This window comes from Paroedura picta, chromosome 3 (assembly GCF_049243985.1).
Source record: "Paroedura picta isolate Pp20150507F chromosome 3, Ppicta_v3.0, whole genome shotgun sequence".
Classification (NCBI taxonomy): domain Eukaryota; kingdom Metazoa; phylum Chordata; class Lepidosauria; order Squamata; family Gekkonidae; genus Paroedura; species Paroedura picta.
The window spans coordinates 104,300,338-104,322,353 of NC_135371.1; the positions used below are offsets into that span (position 1 = coordinate 104,300,338).

The 22,016-nt window shown below is 43.5% G+C and overlaps 2 protein-coding genes across 3 annotated transcripts in view; both read right to left on the reverse strand.

The window, feature by feature from the left end:
* The window catches only part of SH3PXD2B (SH3 and PX domains 2B), a 182,759-nt gene extending 181,091 nt beyond the window's left edge, over window positions 1-1,668 (reverse strand). The window contains exon 1 of the mRNA XM_077327052.1: window positions 1,545-1,668. The gene's annotated coding sequence lies outside the window, so the exon portion shown is untranslated. The remainder of the gene's footprint in view (window positions 1-1,544) is intronic.
* Window positions 1,669-6,256: 4,588 nt separating this feature from the next.
* STK10 (serine/threonine kinase 10) overlaps window positions 6,257-22,016 on the reverse strand; it is a 110,856-nt gene continuing 95,096 nt past the window's right edge. For both annotated transcript variants that reach the window (XM_077327054.1, XM_077327055.1), the window contains exons 12-19: window positions 19,418-19,597; window positions 17,489-17,581; window positions 17,241-17,370; window positions 15,861-15,985; window positions 13,249-13,437; window positions 12,597-12,722; window positions 9,741-9,854; window positions 6,257-9,085 (exon numbers count right to left, since the gene is read on the reverse strand). In XM_077327054.1, coding sequence (XP_077183169.1) covers window positions 8,945-9,085; window positions 9,741-9,854; window positions 12,597-12,722; window positions 13,249-13,437; window positions 15,861-15,985; window positions 17,241-17,370; window positions 17,489-17,581; window positions 19,418-19,597 — 1,098 coding nt within the window. In that variant the 3' untranslated portion in view covers window positions 6,257-8,944. The remainder of the gene's footprint in view (window positions 9,086-9,740; window positions 9,855-12,596; window positions 12,723-13,248; window positions 13,438-15,860; window positions 15,986-17,240; window positions 17,371-17,488; window positions 17,582-19,417; window positions 19,598-22,016) is intronic.

A 22,016-nucleotide genomic window follows, 5' to 3' on the forward strand; every position in this document is an offset into this window, starting at 1 on the left:
CTGTGCAAGATAGAACACTGGACTGGTCTGATCCAGCAGGGCTCTTAAGTTCTAATGTATTCCTCAGAGGATTAACTATGAGCCTGTTCATTATCCTGCTGTTGCCTTTACTAAATTATTAAATCTAACATTTCTGCTTATCTTAGTGATTTGAAATCATTCCATTTTATATGTAATTTGAATTTGGCACCAGTTTAAGTTTTACTTTATTAGCTTTTTTCTACTTAGTCAACAGTTTCCTTCTGTTGCTTCAGACTTCTTATAGAAGCTAGAGAGGCTGTTACAATCAGAAGCAAATTTCAGCATTCTGAAAGCTTTAGGCCTATAAACCACAGTTCTTCTGAAGAATATGTATTAGCTTATGGGGAAAAAAATCGGAACCTAAATCACCCTCTTTTCATACACAGATATACCACTTGGTGACCAACGTGCAGCCATTGGCACTTCCATTTATTCTTGTATTCACTGAGATTAATCAGCAGCTTATAAAAATAAACTCCCCTGGCCTATCTCTGTGCTCCATCACAAAGCCACTCTAGGGCATCACTGAAAAGAAAGGCAGGAAGCCAAGGGAAAGAGTCCATCATCCCACAATGATGAAAGACACCAAGGGCTCATAGTATCTCATGTGTCTGCTGTATTTAAGTTTATAATCATTGCTAGCAACAAAGCCTGTTGTATCTAACAATACATCGGGGGCTAGACCCCCTCACCCCCACCCCAAGCAGGCCAACCAAGGTCTCCCCACCAGCCACTCCCAAAAGGCCCACTGAGGTGTCTGCAGGCCTCGGCTGGACTTTTTGGGGTGGGGGGAGGACTGGGGGGCAGTCCGCTCCCCCCCACCCCCAAAAGGCTGGCCAAGGCGTGTGGAGGCCTTAGCAGGCCTTTTCAGGGGAAGTGCTAGGGGGCAGTCCATTTCCCCCCACCATCTCAGAAGGCCTGCTGAGCCCTCCACAGGCCTCGGCGGGCCTTTTCAGGGTGGGGGGGGGGGATATGCTAGGGGCATATGCCCGGGGCAGCGCAGGGAGGAACAGAGAATCCCTCCGATTGCCTGTCCTGAGGAAGGGTCCAATCCGGACCCTTCCTCATCACGGACACATCCCACCCTAGAACTCCTTAACCATTTATTTAGTCCGTGGCGCCCGTGGTGGCACGGGCGGTTTAAAGATATTGTGGATATCAACTTTGAAGAGCATCAGATGGCTAGATTATTTGTAGTATCTGTATAACATGTAAACCCTACTGTTTCTTTTCAATTTTATAGCCGGCTACTGGAAGTTTCTCTCTCTGTTCTCAGATTTCGAGGAACAACTTGATACCAGTTAAACTAAGTACCACTTTCTTGTTATTCTCATGAGAACACACTTCCAGAGAACTCTGGCAATTGAAATGAAATGCAATGACTTCTGATCCTTATGGCTCAGCTTAGAAAATATTAATTATAAAATCACTTAGGAATATAGAAGAAATTTTGGCATTAGAAGTAAAGTACATAGCCCCTCCCGCCAAAATAAGCTGCCATTTCATTGATGCTGTTTACACACCTGTGCAATTTTTGTTCACTTTTTCTATGCCATTCAAATGTTGGCCCTGAAGACTACGTGGATATAACATGTATGCCACCAGAATTCTGAAGGTTTCTCACTGTAGTCCTGTAGTCTTCTGCTGAAATAAAAAGCCATAGTTTTCACATCGACTTTCCTACAACTCAGACCATAACATTTGAAGGGGGTGTTTGTGGGTTTTTTTTTAATGTACATACATTGTGTGTGTGAGTCTATATATAAATGTACCACCCCCATCTTCACAAAATACTGCTTCTGAGGGCTGGGGAACTCTGAGGAACCACATGAGAGGACTCTACAATGGGAATGGGGACTTGGTAGCGACTACCATTTTATTGTGTTTCTAACCCATAGATTCATTAAAGAGTATGCTGTGATTACAGTTACAGCCACATCCTCTACCTCCTCAAAAGTAAGTCCCAGGTTTGCAGCCTAAGTATATTCAGTAATTCCCTGAGTTTATGAAGAAACCTCAGTTTGTTTTATTTGCCCCCTACAGAGAGAGACATCAAATCACAAAGCACAAGCACATAATGTGAATATCTGAGGATGAAGAACACAAAGCCCATTTAATTTTGAAAACAATGAGTCAAAGTATAATCTCTGTCTAGAAAATGCCTTTGTACAAAGAGTAATCTTAAGATCCTTTACAGCTGAATTTCTCAGGGACCCAAGCAGCCCTTTATTCCCAGTCAAGATGCAGTCAACTTACAGCAACCCCATAGGGATTTTAAGGCAAGAGACATTCAGAGGTAGTTTACCGTTGCCTGCCTCTGCATAGTGCCCGTCACATTCTTTGGTCGTGTCCAAATATTGACCAGGGCTGATCCTACCTAGCATCCAAGATCTGATAAAACTGGGCTAATCTGCTCTGGGCTGGTTTTGTTTGAAAGCTGAATAATGTTCTCTTCATAGCAAGAAGCCTTACACCACAGCAACTTAAAGTTGACTCAGCCACCTTTTATTCTACCAATCCAAACAATTGTTATGCAATGAACCTGATGTTAAATTGTGACAACTGAGGTCAGAGGTTAGCAAAAAAAAAAAAAAAGAAGAAGGGGGGCAGCAACAGTATTAAAAGTACTATTCTAACCACTTTTCATCTCACCACCCTCATATGTCATAGTACATCAAATTATACTATTTGAATTGTCAGAGGTTTTCTGGAGATTGATAAATAACTGCTTGTTTATTGATTTGTTGGGACTGCAAAAGGCCACATATGGTTCTTATGTATAGTTCTTAATTTTATTACTGTGGATAAAATGTTAGTCACAAGAAATGGGAATAATGCATGGGGGAAAAGTTATCAGATGAGCTATTTTTTCTCTTAAGATTTCCTTCATACATTCCCTCCATTCTGAGAGTAAGAAAAATTAGTGAGAAACTGGGAAAAATTATCTGGAAATACAGTAAAACTAATTTTTCAAACAATCCAAACACATCACAACACCAAGTAAATTCAGGATGTACCAACTAAAGATGAGGGGCTAAAATCCAGGTGTGGTAATTTAAAAATCCAGTACCCTCTTTGGCAGACTTGATTCAGGCATTTACCTGATTTTCTCTCTCTCTCTCTCTCTCTCTCACACACACACACACACACACACAAGTATCTGAAAGATTATTGTTTCTTGACACAGCTCTTATGGTTAGCACCAAGGTAAAGATAATATTGCTTAGATCTCAAACTACGTATTTGCTTTCTTATGTCTTCTTGAGTAATTATTTGCTTGAGCACCAACCTGTGACAGCGCTGAGGGGCTCAGGATCACAGACACACAGAAGCCCATCCATCCCTCAGAAATGCAGTGATCTCACTGTGATGTCATAATCTAAGCTTTTGGCAACGATGGGATAATGTCATAGTACAGCATCAACATAAGAAATCCATCAGAAGGTAACTGGGTTGGTTTGTAGAAAGACAGGTACTACTGCTATTATAAAATGAACAGGTCAGGAATGCTATGTCTCTTTTGGTCAAAATCTCACCCTCATGCAAGGAGCTCAAGCCAACTAGTACTGAAGAATGTCTTAAAATGAAACCTGTGCTCACCATTAGCATGTTGCCATCTAGTGGAGATGCTTGAAAAGTGCTTTTCACAAACTCAGCCGTTAAGTTCTTAGAAGTGGTTTCACTGTGTATAAATACAGCACAAAGAAGCCGGGAGATGGATTTAGTTTGGAATGATGACATAGAAGGAAAGGGGAAAGGCCCACTTGTGGTACACTGCTCTCAATGAATCCCCTTCCCCCAAACTGCTTTTAACTTTAGAACAATGCCAGTGATCTGATCACAGGATCTTTCACCAACACATCTAGTTTGCCCAAAGAAAGGGCATTTTCAGTGCTGAAGGGAATTGGCCCCTCCAAACAATTGGACCTCAATATTTTTTAAAGCATAGCATTGCACCATGGGACAGGATGTTCAAGGTTGGTAACTAGAATAATAGAATAATAGAATAATAGACTTGGAAGGAACCTCCTTGGACTCCCATCTCTTTACATCTTTCTGACCACGGGACTCTACCCAACATACCTTTAAGTCTGTTAAAATGTGCTTTACTGAAGTCCATTCTATACATTTGACTACTGTAAGCCGTGACTTCTTCGGGTAGTAAAGGTTTTCTCTTTCCCACAATTGTAAATTCCAAAATAACATGGTCCCTACTACCAAGTGTGCCCTCTAATTCCTCATCTACAGTTCTTCCCTATTGATGAGAATGAGTCTAAAATAGCAGACTCTGTGGTTGCCCTCTCTGCTTTCTGGAAAATGAAGGTGTTGACAAGCCAAGTCAAGACTATATTGGAGTTTGCATTTTTAGCAGAGTTGGTCTTCCAAAAGATATCCAGGTAATTGAAATTACCCATGACCAACATGTCCCTCCGCTTTGAGAATTATGTAATCTTGTTTAGGAGTATCTCATCCAAGTCATCTTGACTGGCTTGGTGGTCTATAGCAGACCCCCACAATAATACCATTCTCCTTTCCTACTCCTTTTATATTTACCCAAATACACTAAACTGAATTTTTGTGCTCAGGTACCTGTATTTCCTCATAAGTATACAGATTCTTAACATATATTGCTATCCCTCCTCCTTCTTTACTTGTCAGTCCCATTTAAATAGATTGTACCCCTCAATTCTAACATTCCAATTGTATTATCCCACCAAGTTTCTGTGATTCCTATTAGGTCATAGTCCCCTTCCTCTCTCAGGACTACTAGTTCCTCCTGCTTGTTTCCCATATTCTGTGCATTAGTGTAGAGACATCGCAATCCATCCTTTGTGAGCCCCGTGGTTTTGGTTTTTGAATTTCCTTGTTAGTAGTTTGCTGCTTATGTGCAGTTCCCTGTAAATTAGCAGTTGTCATGAACCCCAGTCCATGACCTGAGTTTCACCCGTGTTCCACGGGAGTCTCCCGGGCTGTTGCCATAAAACCATAAATCACCTGTTGGTCCCTGTCCTCCCTTTGCATACAACAGCGTCTGCTGTTAGAACATGTTATCTCATCCTGCTCTCAATGACCTTGCTAGAGTCTGTGAAGTCTCAACACTTGTAGCATTTCCAGATCAAAGCAGGGACCAGATGGCCTTGCTGAGAACCAGTGTACTTTCTGGCCTTTGCACTCCTCATCCCCCCCTCCCCTATTTGATCTCCTGTATAAATACCCATTGGGGGGCTATTGATCCTTTGTCTATGCTAAGAAGTTTGTTCACTGAACTCTGGCTGTAGATACCTTTGTATTAGTCTTTTGAATAAAGCTTCCTTTTGGATTTCACTAACCCTATGGTCTCGAGGACTGGCTTTGTAAGGACTTGACTCGAATGTCTTCTGCCTGGTTCCTGACAGCAGTCTTCTCATCTTCAGATCTTGCCATCACACTAGGTTCTGAATTTGCTTCTTGATCCCTGCCCCCCCTCCGACTTTAGTTTAAAGCCGTCTTCACCAGGCGTGCAAGCCTTCTCCCAAAAATATTTTTTATTTCCCTTCTGAGGTGCAAGCCATCTCCTGATAGTAGCCCCCCCCCCATTGACATCAGGTCCTTTACCTTTCCCCCCAGATCCACAAAGTCTTTTTTAATACGTTCCATGCTGTACCAGGCAATATAATTTATTCCGACATGGATGAGAAGGAAGGGGTAATGATCTGTGAGCTTGATGAACCTGTCCATCCGTTCTGTGACATCACTGATGCATGCACCAGTTAAGCAGCAGACCTCTCGAGACAACAAGTATGGTCTATATACTTTGGCCTCTGTGTCTCTCAGCAGGGAATCCCCAATTACCAGTACCCATTTAGGCCTGACCCTAAGAAGACAACATGGATATTTCTGTGTTCCCTTCCCTGCCCCCCCCCCGGGCACCACCGGCGGCCATACCGGGCCAGCCACGTGGGGATGGAGAAGATGTCACGGCAGGCACAAGAAATGCTTCACCCACACTGTGGTCTTTCCTATAATCAATGCCATTTCTCCAGCTAAGCTGAGGGTATCTAAAACATTTTCAACTTCAGCTGAACACCTACCATACTGCTTGTGCTAAATCAAACCTAATATCACAAAAAGACGATACATTTGGTATGGAATGGAATGGACATGCAGCTCTCCCTCTTGACCAAGCAGTGTCACTCTTTAGCTATTCTTAGTAGTACAGCAGCATAGAATTAAGAACAGCTACAAGGGAACACAGTAAGCTTCAAGAATTAAGTTTATTATCAACATATTTCAACAAAGAAGTTCTCAAATTAAACACTGCATTCTATTTAGTTGAGGGAAAGTTTTACTTGAAAAAAGAGAAAGCAACACATTCTTATAATAAAAAGGGAGAAGTTTCCTTGCAAACACTGTGTGAGGTAAATATTGCACTTGTGCAAGGTTACAGCACCTCTTGATAGCAGCTGAGAGCAGGTAAGATATACAAATGCATTGCTGTAATGACACTCTGGTTTGATTTCTTGGCCAAGAAATCCATCCTTCATGATGTCTAAAGAAGTGAAACAGCATGCATGTCTAGACATGTAGGGACACATAACACACTTGAGATTTATGATCAGTTCTCTATAATGTAAAGTAAGAATGGGAACTGTCAGAAAATATAAACTTTCAATTCTTCTTTCTGCATTGAAATTAGAGAATACAATTTGCATGTGCCAGTCTCTTTCTCTTAGTCACCCTGTTCTATATTTTATACACAAATCAGTACAGCAAGATATTAAAGTGCTTTTAGAGTCCAGAGTGTGAACCATTACAGTTTACATTTGCTAGACTAACATCTTCAGACTTCAGAGTTCACTAAACAGACATTCCTGTTACAGAGAATTCTGATTCTGAAACTGAATATATTCTTTCTCGACTGCATGTTGCAATAAGAAGCCCATCAGCAACCTTGCGTTTGCTAGACCTCCATTTCAACAAATAGACACACTTTCCTACTCTTGCACAGTGATCCAAAAGAAAACCCTGAACTTCGTGGCCATCTGAATGCATAAGTGTTTGGCAACAGCACAAAGGTCTATGCAGACCTTCTGCTTGCATGTATATCTCAAAGTACTGAATCGAGCATTACAACATGTGGATGGCTACCCAACTGGAGGAGCGTGTGAGATGACCATGCAGAGCAGTGAGATGTCTATTTAAAGAGAAAGGCCAAAGCGCCTTGTAATATCTGAAATATTTTTTAAAAGACAAGAAAAACATAGTGTCTCTTCCGGAAAGAAAACACCATTTAGAAGGACCATGGAACTCTAAGGCTCTTCAGTGTTTCAAGCATATAGTAGTCTACTGTATTACATGTGGATTTACTTACATGAACCCTTTAAGATTTCCTACTAACTAGAGAAAGGCACAGCAACCAAAGCTGCCATGAAGCAGTTTTCAGATGGGTGCTATTATCTATCAAAAACATATCTTCCAATCACAGCAGACAGGAGAATAAAACAACCATGTTCCAGTACTCTCTGTACAGAGGGAGTTACACAAGGAGGTGCAAAACAAGGTGCCTTTGGCCCTAGGACAGCTGCAATTACAATGCATTGGAGATGTGGGTATTTTTGCTATTTAAATTCTCAGATGAGCAAACAATAGCTCTTGCCATAACCTGAGCACAGACTTTCTCTTAGACCAATATCACTGGAGAAGGAAGAGAAAGCTACCACACACAAAAAAAGAATTCATTATGCGATATATATTCTCTCCCTTTTGCAATAAAGGGAAGAGAAGGTAATCAATATCGCAGAAAGGATTTGCACTCCCCTTTTTACAGTCTAATATCAAACCCACAGCAAAATAAACTGGCCTTGGCTATTTAGTACAATAAGCAGCCGATGGAAGCTATTAATTAACTGACTTAAGTTTTTCATCGCTTAAGAGTTTAAGCCATACAGATCACTACCAGGCTTAGCCATTTATAAGTAGTTGTTTGTGGCAGGTGTGCTAATATGTATACTGTCAAATCGGACAAAGATTTCCATAGTCCTCATGTTCATGCAGTGCCTGCACCGGTGTTAATTCCCTCTGAGTAGGACTAAGACTCTCTCATTGCCCTTATTTAACAGGAAAGGGTCCTGAGCTTTGGATGCTCTCAGTTGAAGCATTTTCACTTCCATGCTTCAGGCCCTGGTACTATTATCCCACATTTAAGAAAGGGCAGAAATGGGGTCACAAGGAGAAATGCTGAGTTGCTTCAAACAAGCTGATGAAACTCTAAGAAGAGAGACCTAAATGGAAAAAAAGTCTTTTGCTCAGTTAGAGATAGAGGTCACAGTTAAAACAAACAAACAAAAGGCATTGTCTTTTGTAAGGCTGTCAGTGGAATCCCCTGTGCCCTGAGGTAGCTGAGTCCCACCAATAGACAAAGCTCACGTTGATACATGAAACCACTGACCTGTCACACTGGGCCTTAACACAACCCACAAGGGAGCTGGTCAGGAAAAGCAACACTCAAGTTTAACCACTATGGTCATGGCATTTAGCAGGCACTGAACGTCTCTTCAGTTTCTATCTTCTGCCGCTTCAGTAGACACTAAAAGAACAACCTGGCAACCAGTTCACTGCCAAGCAGTGGTTTTACAGCAAACACTGTGAACTTTGCACATGGCATTATTAACTTCCCCAAATGAAGCTCATCTGCAGCTCTCCTAAGTGTAACTAGTCAGCACTGGCCGGTGCCACTTCAGCTTGGGTCCATCACCTCCAGTGGAGCCAGACGAGAGGGGCAACCTGCTGGCCACATTTGTTGTCTCACAAGCAGCTGGACAGAAGACACAGATCTGAAAACTCTGTGGGTGCAGAAGGGAAGGGTGCCCTAGTGTCCTTTGTCAGCTTTCTCCCAGTTGGGAACAGCCGAACTGCTGGCAAACCTTGCCTATTAAGTCAAGGGTTATGAAGACTCTGCAGAGCTGAATGGGATAAATTTGGCCGGTTTGTTTGGTGAGGCTGGAGTCTGACCATTGGCCTCTTCACTGAGTCTGAAGAATATCTCCTGCTCACGCTTCTTCTGATTCAGTTCATCTTCCAATGCCTGAAGGGAGGAGAGTCAGGTTAACAGCAGGTATTCAGTGGCAACAATCTGGCTTCTTTCAGACACAATGACCACTCTAACAGCTTGCATGCCAGATTTTTTATTCAAACTGAACCTCAACTGAGAAGAGAAAAATTGCACTACCCCAAAAGGAATGTCCCACCATAAATTTATATAGAATCATAGAGTTGAATGGGGCAATACAGGCCATGTAGTCCAACCCCCTACTCAATGCAGGACCAGCCTAAAGAATCCCTGATAAGTTCTGTCCAGCCTCTGATTAAAGACCACCAGTGAGGGGGAACTCACCAACTCCCTGCGCAGCCTATTTCACTGTTGATAACTAGTCAGTACCATTCTACATGTAGTTGAAAGCCATAATTGTGGGTCCTCTCCTCTGCTGCCAATGGTAACCGCTCCCTGCCTTCTTCCAAGCGACAAGCTTTCAGATACTTAAAGAGGGCAATCATGTCCCCTCTCAACCTCCTCCACTTGCAAAACACAGATATGTCTTTTCCTAACATATCCTCCCACCACCAAAATTTACAATTTGTAAAAACATATGGCTTAACAACATGATCAGAAATTCAAAAGTAAACTCTGAAATTCTGCCAAATTTAAAAATCTGTGTCAAGTTTTCATTTAAAATTGTTACCTTCTTGCGCGGTCTCAATTTATCTCGCCACTCCTTCAAGTTCAGGTTGTGGTTTTCATCCAAGGCCTTCAATTTCTGGGTTTCATGTTCAACCAAAAGGTGACACTTCTCATTCTATATAGATTTAACACCACAAGAAATGTGTTAAGTTTTCGCAGGGCATACAGGAGCAATAGCAAACATACCAGCTGAATTGGTTTGTTAATCCATACGAACTTCCAGCAGGAGGCGAGAACCTCTCATATACAGTGAAGGCCCTTCTCATTCTAGATACTTTATTTCCCACAAAGCCTGTGAATGTGGTGATTATCTATTATGCCATGAAGGCAAGGGAAACCAGAACTGAAATCCCTACTCAGTCATAAAACTAATTAGGAAGCTTTGATCAATATTATGACCCCCCAGTCAAGCCAAGAAATTCAACAGAGGCCCCCACTTTATGTACTCCCACTTTCAAAAGTGAGATAGATGAGAAGGCAAGAAACAAGGCCTCCTCTGATATGACACCTCAATTTGTAGAACTCCCTCCTTCATTTGTTCGCCTTACATCTACTATATTGAGCTTTATGTGCCAAGTGAAGATGTGTTTCCAAGCTTATTAACATATTTGCATGTGACTTTCCCCCCAAACTGGGCCCTCAAAACAGTGACCAAGTGCAAACACATTAAAATCAGCTTTTAAAAACAGTGCACATACATAAAACCAACAATTTGAAAAGAGGATCAGGCAATCACTGAGTGTGACAGGGAAATCCCCCTGGGGAGGGCATTCCATAATTCTAGTGCCATGATCAAGAAGACCTTTTCTTAGGTGACTGCCAATCTACTTGCAGATGGCAGGGGACCCTGAAGGTGATTGTAACGACTGGGTAAATTCATATGGGAGCCCTATACAGGTGCCAGGCTGCATAGGGCTTTAAAGGTCAGTATTAGCACCTTATTGTGTGGAGCACAACAAATTGTGGCAAGTTCTTAAAGAGATGGGAATACCAGAGCATCTTATTTGTCTCTTGAGAAATTTATATGCAGGTCAAGAAGCAACAGTGAGAACTGAACATGGAATCACTGATTGGTTCAAAATTGAGAAAGGAGTTCGGCAAGGCTGTATACTGTCGCCTTGCCTATTTAACTTGTATGCGGAGCACATCATGAGAAAGGCGGGATTAGAGGAGTCACAAATTGGGATTAAGATTGCAGGGAGAAATATCAACAACCTCAGATATGCAGATGATACCACTCTAATGGCAGAAAGTGAAGAGGAACTAAAGAGCCTGTTGATGCGGGTGAAGGAGGAGAGTGCAAAAGTTGGCTTGAAACTCAACATCAAGAAAACAAAGATCATGGCAGCCGGCCCTCTCAATTCCTGGCAAATAGATGGGGAAGAAATGGAGATAGTGACAGATTTTATTTTCCTCGGCTCCAAGATCACTGCAGATGGGGACTGCAGCAAAGAAATTAAAAGACGCTTGCTCCTAGGGAGGAAAGCTATGGCAAATCTAGACAGCATCCTAAAAAGCAGAGACATCACCCTACCAACAAAAGTGCGTTTAGTCAAGGCTATGGTATTCCCAGTTGCAATGTATGGCTGCGAAAGTTGGACCATAAGGAAGGCCGAGCGTCAAAGAATTGAGGCTTTTGAACTCTGGTGCTGGAGAAGACTCTTGCGAGTCCCTTGGACTGCAAGGCGAACAAACCGGTCAGTCCTAGAGGAGATCAACCCTGACTGCTCTTTAGAAGGCCAGATCCTGAAGATGAAACTCAAATACTTTGGCCACCTCATGAGAAGGAAGGACTCCCTGGAGAAGAGCCTAATGCTGGGAGTGATCGAGGGCAAAAGAAGAAGGGGACGACAGAGAATTAGGTGGATGGATGGAGTCACTGAAGCAGTAGGTGCAAACTTAAAAGGACTCCAGGGAATGGTAGAGGACAGGAAGGCCTGGAGGATCATTGTCCATGGGGTCGCGATGGGTCGGACACGACTTCGCACATAACAACAACAACAATTAGCACCTTGAACTGGGTCTCTGAGCAGATTGGGAGCCATGTGAAAAGTAGGCTATGACAAGCTCCTCCAACTTGAGCTATCCTATTCATTGTATTTTGATCGATAGTTTACCTTCACAGAAATTACATGGAATAATGCATACATCCTTGTTGCTTTATTGTTGTCATACCACATAGAAAGGGTTGGGTGCTTCCAATGATGTGCTGGGCCTTTGATTGGCCCTTGCTGGGTGACATGCCTCCAACAGAGTGAGGGCGAATTAAAGGCTGTTTCCCACCCCTGTCTTCTTTCAATGCCTTTTCCCGGGAGGAGGAAGAGACGGCACCAGGTAAGCTGGGGAGTAGGGTTGAGTGTGGTGGCGTCCGAATCGGCCTGAAACAGCCAATTTGGACGCTGCCGCACACAACCCTAATGGGGAGCTGTGGGCAGCCATCCAAGCACCCTCTGCCCCACTCTACACTGCTTGTGCTGCTCTCCCCAGCATCCTGGCTGCTGGGAGAGCTGCCCCCCAGGCCGCCCACCCCCTTTAAAAAAGGACTTTACTACTAGTTGCCTTACATGTATTGCACTAGGCTACAAGGTGGCATACAGTTTTTTAAATGCATAAATAATATGCATTGCAGGATGATGGTGAGACTAAAACAGGATACAACCTTGAGTCCTTCAGAACAAGACTAGGATACAAATGTCATAATACGGCAATACAAAAGTGCCTATTTTCCCGTTTTGTCCAGAGACATCATGACCCAATTTTTAACTGCAAGATAAACTATTACTGTACAGGCCCATTTAGTGCATGAGACTTTCCTCTCCCAGATTATCTCTAAAACTGACCCACAGGATGAGGTTACCTGTAACTGCTGGAGTTCATTTATGTTGCTCTCACACTGGGCAATCATGTCCTTCATCTGCATCTCGTGTTTCTGCTGCTGCTGCAACCGCTCAGCTCTCTGCCTCTTTTCCTCCTGCTGAGCAAACTGTAACATCAAGGGAGTACATGTTATCATCCAGAGCCATGTTCAGAGGGGCTTAAAAACACTTCTGTGCTGAAAATCTGCTTCTGCCCTAGGAGACAGGGTTCCCTAAAAGCTGCGTTGCTTGCTGATATCTGTTTGTATGAATGATGGCCCATCAAGAGTGGATTTTAGCAGAGGCTGTGTTAGCTGCCCTGTGGGAGGCAGAGCAACAGGAGACCAGAGCTATAACCTTCCCACCCTTTAACAAAACACAGAAGTTGTTTCCTAGCCCTCCCTACTGTATGATCACATTGGTGGTAAGGAACCTACTTCAGTTTTGCAACTGAAGCTTAAATGTCAAACAGCAGAAGAAGTTTTATATGTACCTATCCAGGTCTAGGGGCTTCTGTCAGTGCAGGCTGTTGAGAAGGTTTAGAGCGCATTTTTATAGCCTTACAGTCATTGAGCTTCTCCCTTCCAGAGATTCTAATCAATGTTCAGCCAACCCCACAATCAAATCCCATATTCCTCTCTCAGGAAACTCTACTTGTTTTATCTTTTCTCTTTGTTCCGAGGCACTTGCACTCGAGTTGATATGGAGACTCTTCTTATACATGGCCATACGGGTCTTCCCTTCACTTCTCTGAATTTTGGGGAGGCGGCTTCTCTCTTGCTGTTGCCGGATCCTCAGCTGCTCAATCATGCGCTGGTTATACCGTTGCATTTGCTCACGCTCCTGGATTGGCAAGAACAAAGGATGAGGGGAAAGGGGGAGACAAGTTATACAAGACAGATTAGACTGAAAGAGACCTCTGGGACTCATGGATTCTTGAAGCATATCAATTCAAAAGACCACAACAGGAAAAACTAGTTTTGACTTGTTAAATTAAAGAGCTCTGCATACAGCACTTACATTCCTGCAGCACTAACACATCTGATATTTTCCGTAAGGAACTGAATATGCACCTTGCCCTGAAAATGTGCTATGCACTCCGATCTCGGAAGCTAAGCGGGGTCAATCCCGGTCAGTATGTAGATGGGAGATCACCAAGGAACAGCGGGGCTGCTACACAGAGACAGGCAATACAAACTACCTCTGAACATCTCTTGTCTTCAAAAGCCCTGCAGGGTTTGTCATAAGTCTGATGCAACTTGATGGCAGCAAAGGGGGGGGGGATCCAAACAGACAGTGCCAAAACAAGCTTATAATCCTTAACAGTTAAGATGCAAAGATTCATGTGATTACATATCTCATTCCAAGATGTATGGCTTACAATTACAAATGCACATTTCTGATTTAACAAAATCTGTCTTGACTCTGAGAACCTTTCCAAAATGCTGTTGCTGAAGTAATTTTTTTTCTTGGCTTCTCAGTTTTAACAATGTAATTTGTGCAAAAAAGTTGAAGAATGGATAGGGTCCTCTCCAGAAGCTTGACTTTAATATCAAACTCTTCTTCCCCTTCTCTTTCATCCTCCTTACTGAATCTGGTAGGTTAATAATACGGGGTATGCCTCACAAGAGGCATACCAAAACAGCCAAGCATCATCCTTCCTTACAGGACTTCTGACTAAAGTCTTGCATAAGTGATACAGTAGAAGTAGAAGAGTTGATTCTTATATGCTGTTACCAAAAGGCGTCTCAAAGTGGCTTACATTCGCCTTCCCATTCCTCTCCCCACAACAGACACCCTGTGAGGTGGATGAGGCTGAGAGAGTCCTGATATTACTGCTTGGTCAGAACAGCTTTATCAGTGCCGTGGTGAGCCCAAGGTCACCCAGCTGGCTGCATGTGGAGGAGTGCAGAATCGAACCCGGCTCGCCAGATTAGAAGTCTGTGCTCCTAACCACTATGCCAAGCTGGCTCTTGAACCCAGAGGAAAAATGTTACTATGTCTGCCTGCACAAGAATTAATGCAATGATTTCTAACTTGGGTTCCTAGGAACTACACCTGCAGTTTCAAGTACTGATAGGTAGTTGAAAATAATGTTGTTGATAGTCATATTTACACATGTTCTCTTACGTTAGGCACTTCACATGCTTGCACTGGTAATGGGTTCACAGCCTAGAATGACCAGTATTTTCTAGTGAATTTGCACCTGCAGCTGGTGGAATTTGGTTATCACACAGGCTACTTTTGGTGCATGCTTGGAATGTACTGGATTGTTGAGATTCGTGAGAATTGTAGTTTCAAGCCCTTTTGAGAGGCCATACAAAATCTAGTTCCAGTCACTCCCAGCTGGAAATCATGCTGGGAATGATTGAGCAGTCTTTTAGAGGGAAACGTAGGTCTCAGCTATAGTTTACCATGTATTTAAAGAGTCCTCCCTTGTGTCTGGTGACTTTAGTTCCATTCAGAAAAAATTTGTGGCTAGTGGAAGGAGGCCCCTGAGGAACTCTCACAAATACCCACTGGACATTTTCAAAAAGATATTTACAAAATCGTGGGCACTTGGATCAAGTATAGGGATGACCATGCACCACTAGGCTCAAGTCTTCAACCCCAAATCAGAATACAGGATGATCTTGAGGGACTTGAGAACTGGGTTAAGCTAAATAAAATGAAATTCAATAGGGACAAATGTAAAGTTCTGCATTTAGGTAGGAAAAACCATTTACATCAATATTGATGGGGGAGACTTGTCTTGGCAGTAGCAAGGGCTCATGGGAATTGTAGTCCATGGACATCTGGAGGACCACAGGTTGACTACCCCTGATATAGAGGATGGAGCAGAGTTGTTCTCTCTTGCCCCGGAGGGATGGACCAGAACCAATGGGATGAAATTAATGCAAAAGAAATTCCATCTAGACATTTGGAAGCAGTTCCTGACAGAGCGGTTGCTCAGTGGGACAGGCTTCCTCGGAACGTGGTGGGTTTTCCCTCTTTTTTTAGATTTTTAGACTCTGGATAGCCATCTGACAGAGAGGCTGATTCTGTGAAGGTTCAAGGGGGTGGCAGGTGACAGTGGATGAGCGACAGGGTTGTGAGAGTCCTGCATAGTGCAGGAGGTTGGACTAGATGACCCAGGAGGCACCTTCCAACTCTATGATTCTATGATACATGTAGTATTCAGCTAAGCAGTGTAGGTATGCTAAGGTCCATTTCTAATGGCTTGGTGATATGAAGCTTTATAAGAAGGAAAACTTCAGCTTAGCTACCTTCTCATGTTTTCGGAGCAGCTCATGTCTTTGGAGGAAATACTGATCTTTTAGCTGCTGTTTAGTAAGCTGATGTTTTTCCTGTAGCTGGTGCTCTTCTAGATCCCAGACTATGGCTTCCCGATCTGAGAGAGAGACAAAATAAAGACACACTGTCACTTCATAAGGGGGGAAAAGTTCCAGTTCATGGGGTTCTTTCATTCAGAAAAAAAGAGGCTACCGCTCATGTATTTTGTATTAAAAAAGAAACACAAGAGACCCTATAGAAGAACCAAATACCACAGGAAAGATGAGAAAACCAATAATCTGTTATTTAAGTCATATATTGATTTCATTCCCTAAAATGGGTCTTGCCAGTAATGTCATGGACATTTTGTCTTCTAAGATTTCTTTTTAAATAAGGGCTTGAACAAACATTGAAAGAGAGAAAAAATGTGGGAAGTGGAAAGACAGACAGAACAAGAGAAGGGTTCACATACAACAGGGATGCCAAACTATGACCCATTATGCATATGGCGGCCGATACTTCAGGTGGCCTCTGTGCCATTACGCCCCGCCATTCCCCATGTATGCATGGGGGCAGGACTCCCCGGTGTATGGCAACGCCCCGGGGCAGCATGCGCAAACTCGCTGTACACTGGGGCCGGGAAGCCTGGGATGCTTCCCGGTCATGGCAGTGGCCATGGGTGAGTGGGTATGGGCTGGGCCCCCACCGCACGTGACGGCGGGGACAGGGGTATGTTGGGGCCAGGCGGGCCAAAAGGCCCGGTGCTGTCGATTATGCAAGCGCTGGACCGCCCCAGCCGGCGCCCATAGTATCCTGGGGATCGCGGAAGTTTCCGCGTTTCCATAACGCGGGTCTTCCGTGGCCCTGAGCCGGGCCGTGCATAATCGGGGATTTACCCCGATGCCCTGCCTCCACCACCGCGGGCATTCTGGCCCGTGCATAATGAGTCAATGGCTCTCCAGATTTCCATGGATTACAAGTACCATGAGCCCCTGCCAGCATGGACATCTGGAGAGCCATAGTTTGGCCACCTTTAACAGACACTGTGAAAAGTGCAGCTGGTTAAGTCTAGAGAGGGGTGAGACCATGTCCTGACACCCCCATCCCTGCTCATGTTGGATTCCAAGCTTGACCAAAACAAGCTTTTTGACAATATATAATCAAGAATCTGGGCCTACCCTTATGTTTGCTAGCAATAACATTAATGAACCATGTGTCAATTACTTTCTTTCCTTATGTATAGTGTTGTAGGTTGTAGCTATGTCAGTACTGACATGGAGGGAACTAACTATTTCAAAGGAAATCCTGGTTCTTTCACATTTTCTCTATCCACCTCCTTCCAAATCTATCTGGAAATGGAGAAAATCTGTCACCTCTCATAAGCTGCTGCTTCTTGCTGAGACATTCACGCTCCTTATCACAGATCTCTTTTCGATTCTGGGCTGTAATATTATTCATGGCCTGTTCCAGATCTTCAGACTGTTTGGCCAGAAACTCTTGCTCCTAGAAAGGGAGAGTAATAAAGTGAAAGCTCTTGATGGCATACCTCACACTGTCTCCCTCCCTCTGATATCTTTTCACACTAAGAATTGTCACATGGGCCAATTTTTTCAGAATTTACCAGGATTTGCTTCTTTTGTGTAAAGTCCTCCATCTTCACCTTGATGGTTCCCTTGCGCTGTTGCCGTGGGAGCTTTTCTACATCATTCTTGACCTTAAAAAAAATCCAAAAATGGAAAAAGAAGGTTCTACTTAAACTAAAAGCAAAGCAAGAGGATAACACTAAGTGTACAATTTATAGTGCCTTAGAAACAAGGGAGGGGGAAAAAGTCACAAAAATATTTTACATTAGTATTAAAAAATCAGTCATGAAATACTGCAATGACAATAGTGCATGCTAATTGGCCACTTTATTCTAAGTTATATACTGCTCCTGGGAAATACCAACTGAGTAGTCCATGTAAAGTTCTGCATTTAGGTAGGAAAAACCAAACACACCAATATAGGATGGGGGAGACTTGTCTTGGCAGTAGCATGTGCGAAAAGGATCTAGGAGTCTTAGTAGACCATACATTGAACATGAGTCAGCAGTGTGACTCGGTGGCTGAAAAGGTAAATGGGATTTTGGGCTGTAGCAAACGGAGTATCGTGTCCAGTTCATGGGAGGTGATGGTACCACTTTACTCTGCTCTGGTTCAGCCTCACTTGGAGTACTGTGTTCAGTTTTGGGCATCCCAGTTGAAGAGGGATGTAGACAAACTGGAGCATGTCCAGAGGAGGACAACAAAGATGATAAGGGGTTAGGAGACCAAGACATTTGAGGAAAGGTTGGGGGAGCTTGGTCTGTTTAGCCTGGAGAGGAGACGACAGAGAGGGGATCTGATAACCATCTTCAAGTATTGAAAAGGCTGCCTTGTAGAGGATTGAATAGAGTTGTTCTCTCTTGCCCCAGAGGGAAGGACCAGAGCCAATGGGATGAAATTAATTCAAAAGAAATTCTGTCTAAACATCTGGAAGAAGTTCCTGACAGTTAGAGAGGTTTCTCAGTGGAACAGGCTTCCTCGGGAGGTTGTGGGTTTTCCATCTTTGGAGATTTTTAAACAGAGGCTAGATAGCCATCTGACAGAGAGGCTGTTTCTGTGAAGGTTCAAGGGGGTGGCAGGTTACACTGTCAGCGATAGGGTTATGAGTGTCCTGCATAGTGCAGGGGGTTGGACTAGATGACTCAGGAGATACCTTCCATTATTCTATTATTCTAGACCAGTGGTCCCCAACCTTTTTATCACCGGGGACCACTCAACGCCGGGGACCACTCAACGCCCGGTGGGGGGGGGGGTAGTTTACTCCTCTACTCTCAACCACTGCCCTAACGCTCTCTGATCACTATGGTAATGTTTAAACATCCGTTCAAAATAAGAAACAGACATGCCACAACAATGAAGTGTGTTGTAAAGGGCTGGGGGGGATGAAGTAAAGGGCCGGGGGGGAGGAGAAGGCGTCCTTCGGGACCCACCTCCAATTAGTCGAAGGACCACATGTGGTCCGCAGCCCACAGGTTGGGGATCGCTATTCTAGACTGCAAGATATTGCTATTGAGATACTGGAGGTCTGAAACTGCAGTACTGTTAGTTTATACCCTTATTCAGACTCTTTCCATTCCTTTTATTCTCCTGTCCAAGTTTTATACCGTTCTGTTCCACAGTGGGACAGGCTTCCTCGGGAGGTGGTGAGTTCTCCTTTGGATGTTTTTAATCTGACAGAAATGGTGATTTTATGCATTTAGGCACATTGTGAGTGGGTGAGTTCCACTAGATGGTTGGACTAGATGACCTTGGAGATGTCTTCCAACTCTATGATTCCATGATTCCTTTCCTTAGCCCCATAGGTGTCCCATTGCCTTTCCTCTTAGTCTTTTCTCTTCCTGCTCAGACTTTTCTATCCCAGATCTGAGTTTTTTGTCCTTAACCTCCCTGTGGTGTCAGCCTGGTAACAGCAGCAACCAACCTAGAATTTCATTGTGCAAGAATGTGACCCCATCATTCTTCTTTACCTCCTTCTTTTTTTGCTTCAGCTGCTCTTGAAATTTAGCATACTCTCGCTCCTGCTCAGCCCGAATACGTTTTCCTTCTTCACGCCGACGCATAGAGTGATCTTGTTCCATCTTTTCAATTTGCTGCTTCTGTTGCCGTTCTAGATTTTCAAGCTCAGTGTCATAGAATTTCTTCTTTGTCTATGTAAAAAAAAAGGCCTTCAGATTACTTACAGTTACCAGCAAAAGCACATAGGTAGAAGTTTAACAGTACAGTTGATGGGGCTAAACTGATTCAGTGTTTGAGTGGAGGAACACCCAATATTGGGACACTTGTCCTGAGTCCTACCACTGAACTAGCTCTTTCCTTTTGGCTACTGCAGTGCATATGTATCCATTGACACCTCCTCCAAAATTATTTTGCCCCCAAGGAACCTTATGTTACAGAAAAGACTTAAAAGCAAAAATGACTTTCAAACACACTGCAATTTTAATGAGCATTATAGGACCAATTAAAAGTTACTGATGAGCACTGTGTGGGCTGTATCTTTAATAGTGCCACAGGGATACTAGCATAATGAATTCTACTGTTCAGATGAAGAGGAGGAAGAAGAAGAAGACAAAGAGCTGTTTTTTTATAGACCACTTTTCACGAAGGAATCCAAAAGGTACTTATAAACACCTTTCCCTTCATCTCCCTGCAACAGACCCACTGTGGGGTAAGTGGGGCTGAGAGAGTTCTAAGAGAACTGTGATTAGCACAAGGTCATTTGGCTGGCTGTATGTGGAGGAGTGGGGAATCAAACCTGGTTCTCCAGATTACAGTCCACTGCTCTATAAGCACTGCACCATGATGGCTCTAAAGGAAAGCTACAATCAAAACAACAGAACCACAGTAGCTCTGCACACCTGAGCATGCCAGTCCCAAAGCCTGGGTAAATGGGGAGTGTTAAAGACCTGGCAACCTACTTGGTAAAAAGTTTTTGCCAGGAAAACCCTATGGTACAGCTCTCAATTGATTTTGATATGGTACCCAATGATGGGCCCCTCAGGCCAGAAGGTACCCAACAAATGACTGGGGAAGAGCAAGGACCTGCAGCAAATAGCCCTGGATTTTATGATGTGCCTGGGGCAATCCCAATTGCTGATGCTGCCAGTGGTGAAAGCAAAGTTCTGCACTTTATGAAGATGCACCAAATAGCAACTTGGAATGTTAGAGGACAGACTCAAGGAAAATTGGAAATTGTCAAAAGAGAAATGGTCTGGTTGAACATTGACCTCCTGGCATCAGGGAATTACATTGGACAGATGATGGATCCTTTCAAATGGAGGATTTTACCACCTACTATTCAGGACACAACTACATAAGAAGGAGTTTGCTTTCATTGCAAACAAAATATTTTCTTGAGCAGTGAAAAGTTTTTTAACGATTAATGATCGAATCATGACAATTCGAATTTCTGCCAAGCCAATAAATATCACAGCTGCCCAAGTATACACTCTGACAACTGATGCAACAGAGGCAGAAATTGAAGACTTCTATACCTCCATTCAAGACATTTTAAAACAAGTACCCAAGAAGTACCCAAGAATTTACATAATGGCTAATTTTAATGCAGACGTTGACACACAAGCAGAGAGAGACATTACTGGCAACTTTGGCCTTGGAGAAAGGAATGATACACATGATCATCTGGCACAATTCTGTCATGAAAACTGGTTTCACATCATAAACACTTGTATGCTGCCCTGTCAGGCTGCACCTCCTCGGCCAGGCTGTTGTGCCAAGGCAGAAAACAAGAGTCGGAGACCAAGTCCAGAGTCCAATATGGGAGGTCAAGAGCCAGAGAGGTGGTTCACGCAGCAACTGGGGTAGGGGGTGGAGTCAAGCTGAGCTGGGGTCAAAAGCCAGAGAAATAGTCAAAGCCAAACTATGGCCAGAAGCTGGGAATATAGTCAGAAGCCAAGTTGTAGGTCTAAAGCCTGCACTGTAGCTAGGAACAAAAACCAAGGGGCTGGAGCTGGGTGAGTAGGCAAGAGTCAGGCTGAAGTCAGGAACCAGGAGTTGGTCAGGCAGAGCTTAGGCGTAGCGAACCAGAATAAGAAGTTGTTTGAGAAGACAGGCAGGGAATGCATGCGTTGCACCAACAAAGGACCTTGAGGCAAGGTTCTCCTGAAATACACAGAGCAGGATGGAGCAGCCCTCAGCCAGAGGGCTTGCAGCTAGACCTAACCCTTGGAAAAGAAAGGAGGTGCAGCTGGGCCCCATCTACCCTGACAGCAAGCTGACAGACCTGCCAATCTTCTGACAGCTGTCAAGGTAGATTTATGTTGTAAACCGCCCTGAGACCTATTGGGAGAAGGGCGGTCTAGAAATTAAATAATAATACTAATACTAATACTAATACTAATACTAATACTAATACTAATACTAATACTAATACTAATACTAATACTAATACTAATACTAATACTAATACTAATAATAATAATAATAATAATAATAATAATCTCCTTTGTTGATGCTGCCATTCAGGGCTTGCCAGGGTCTTGGCAAGACCCTGTTGCTGCTCCTGTAGCAAGTCTTCAGAGCTGGTGGGCATCTTGTCCAGAGGTTTCA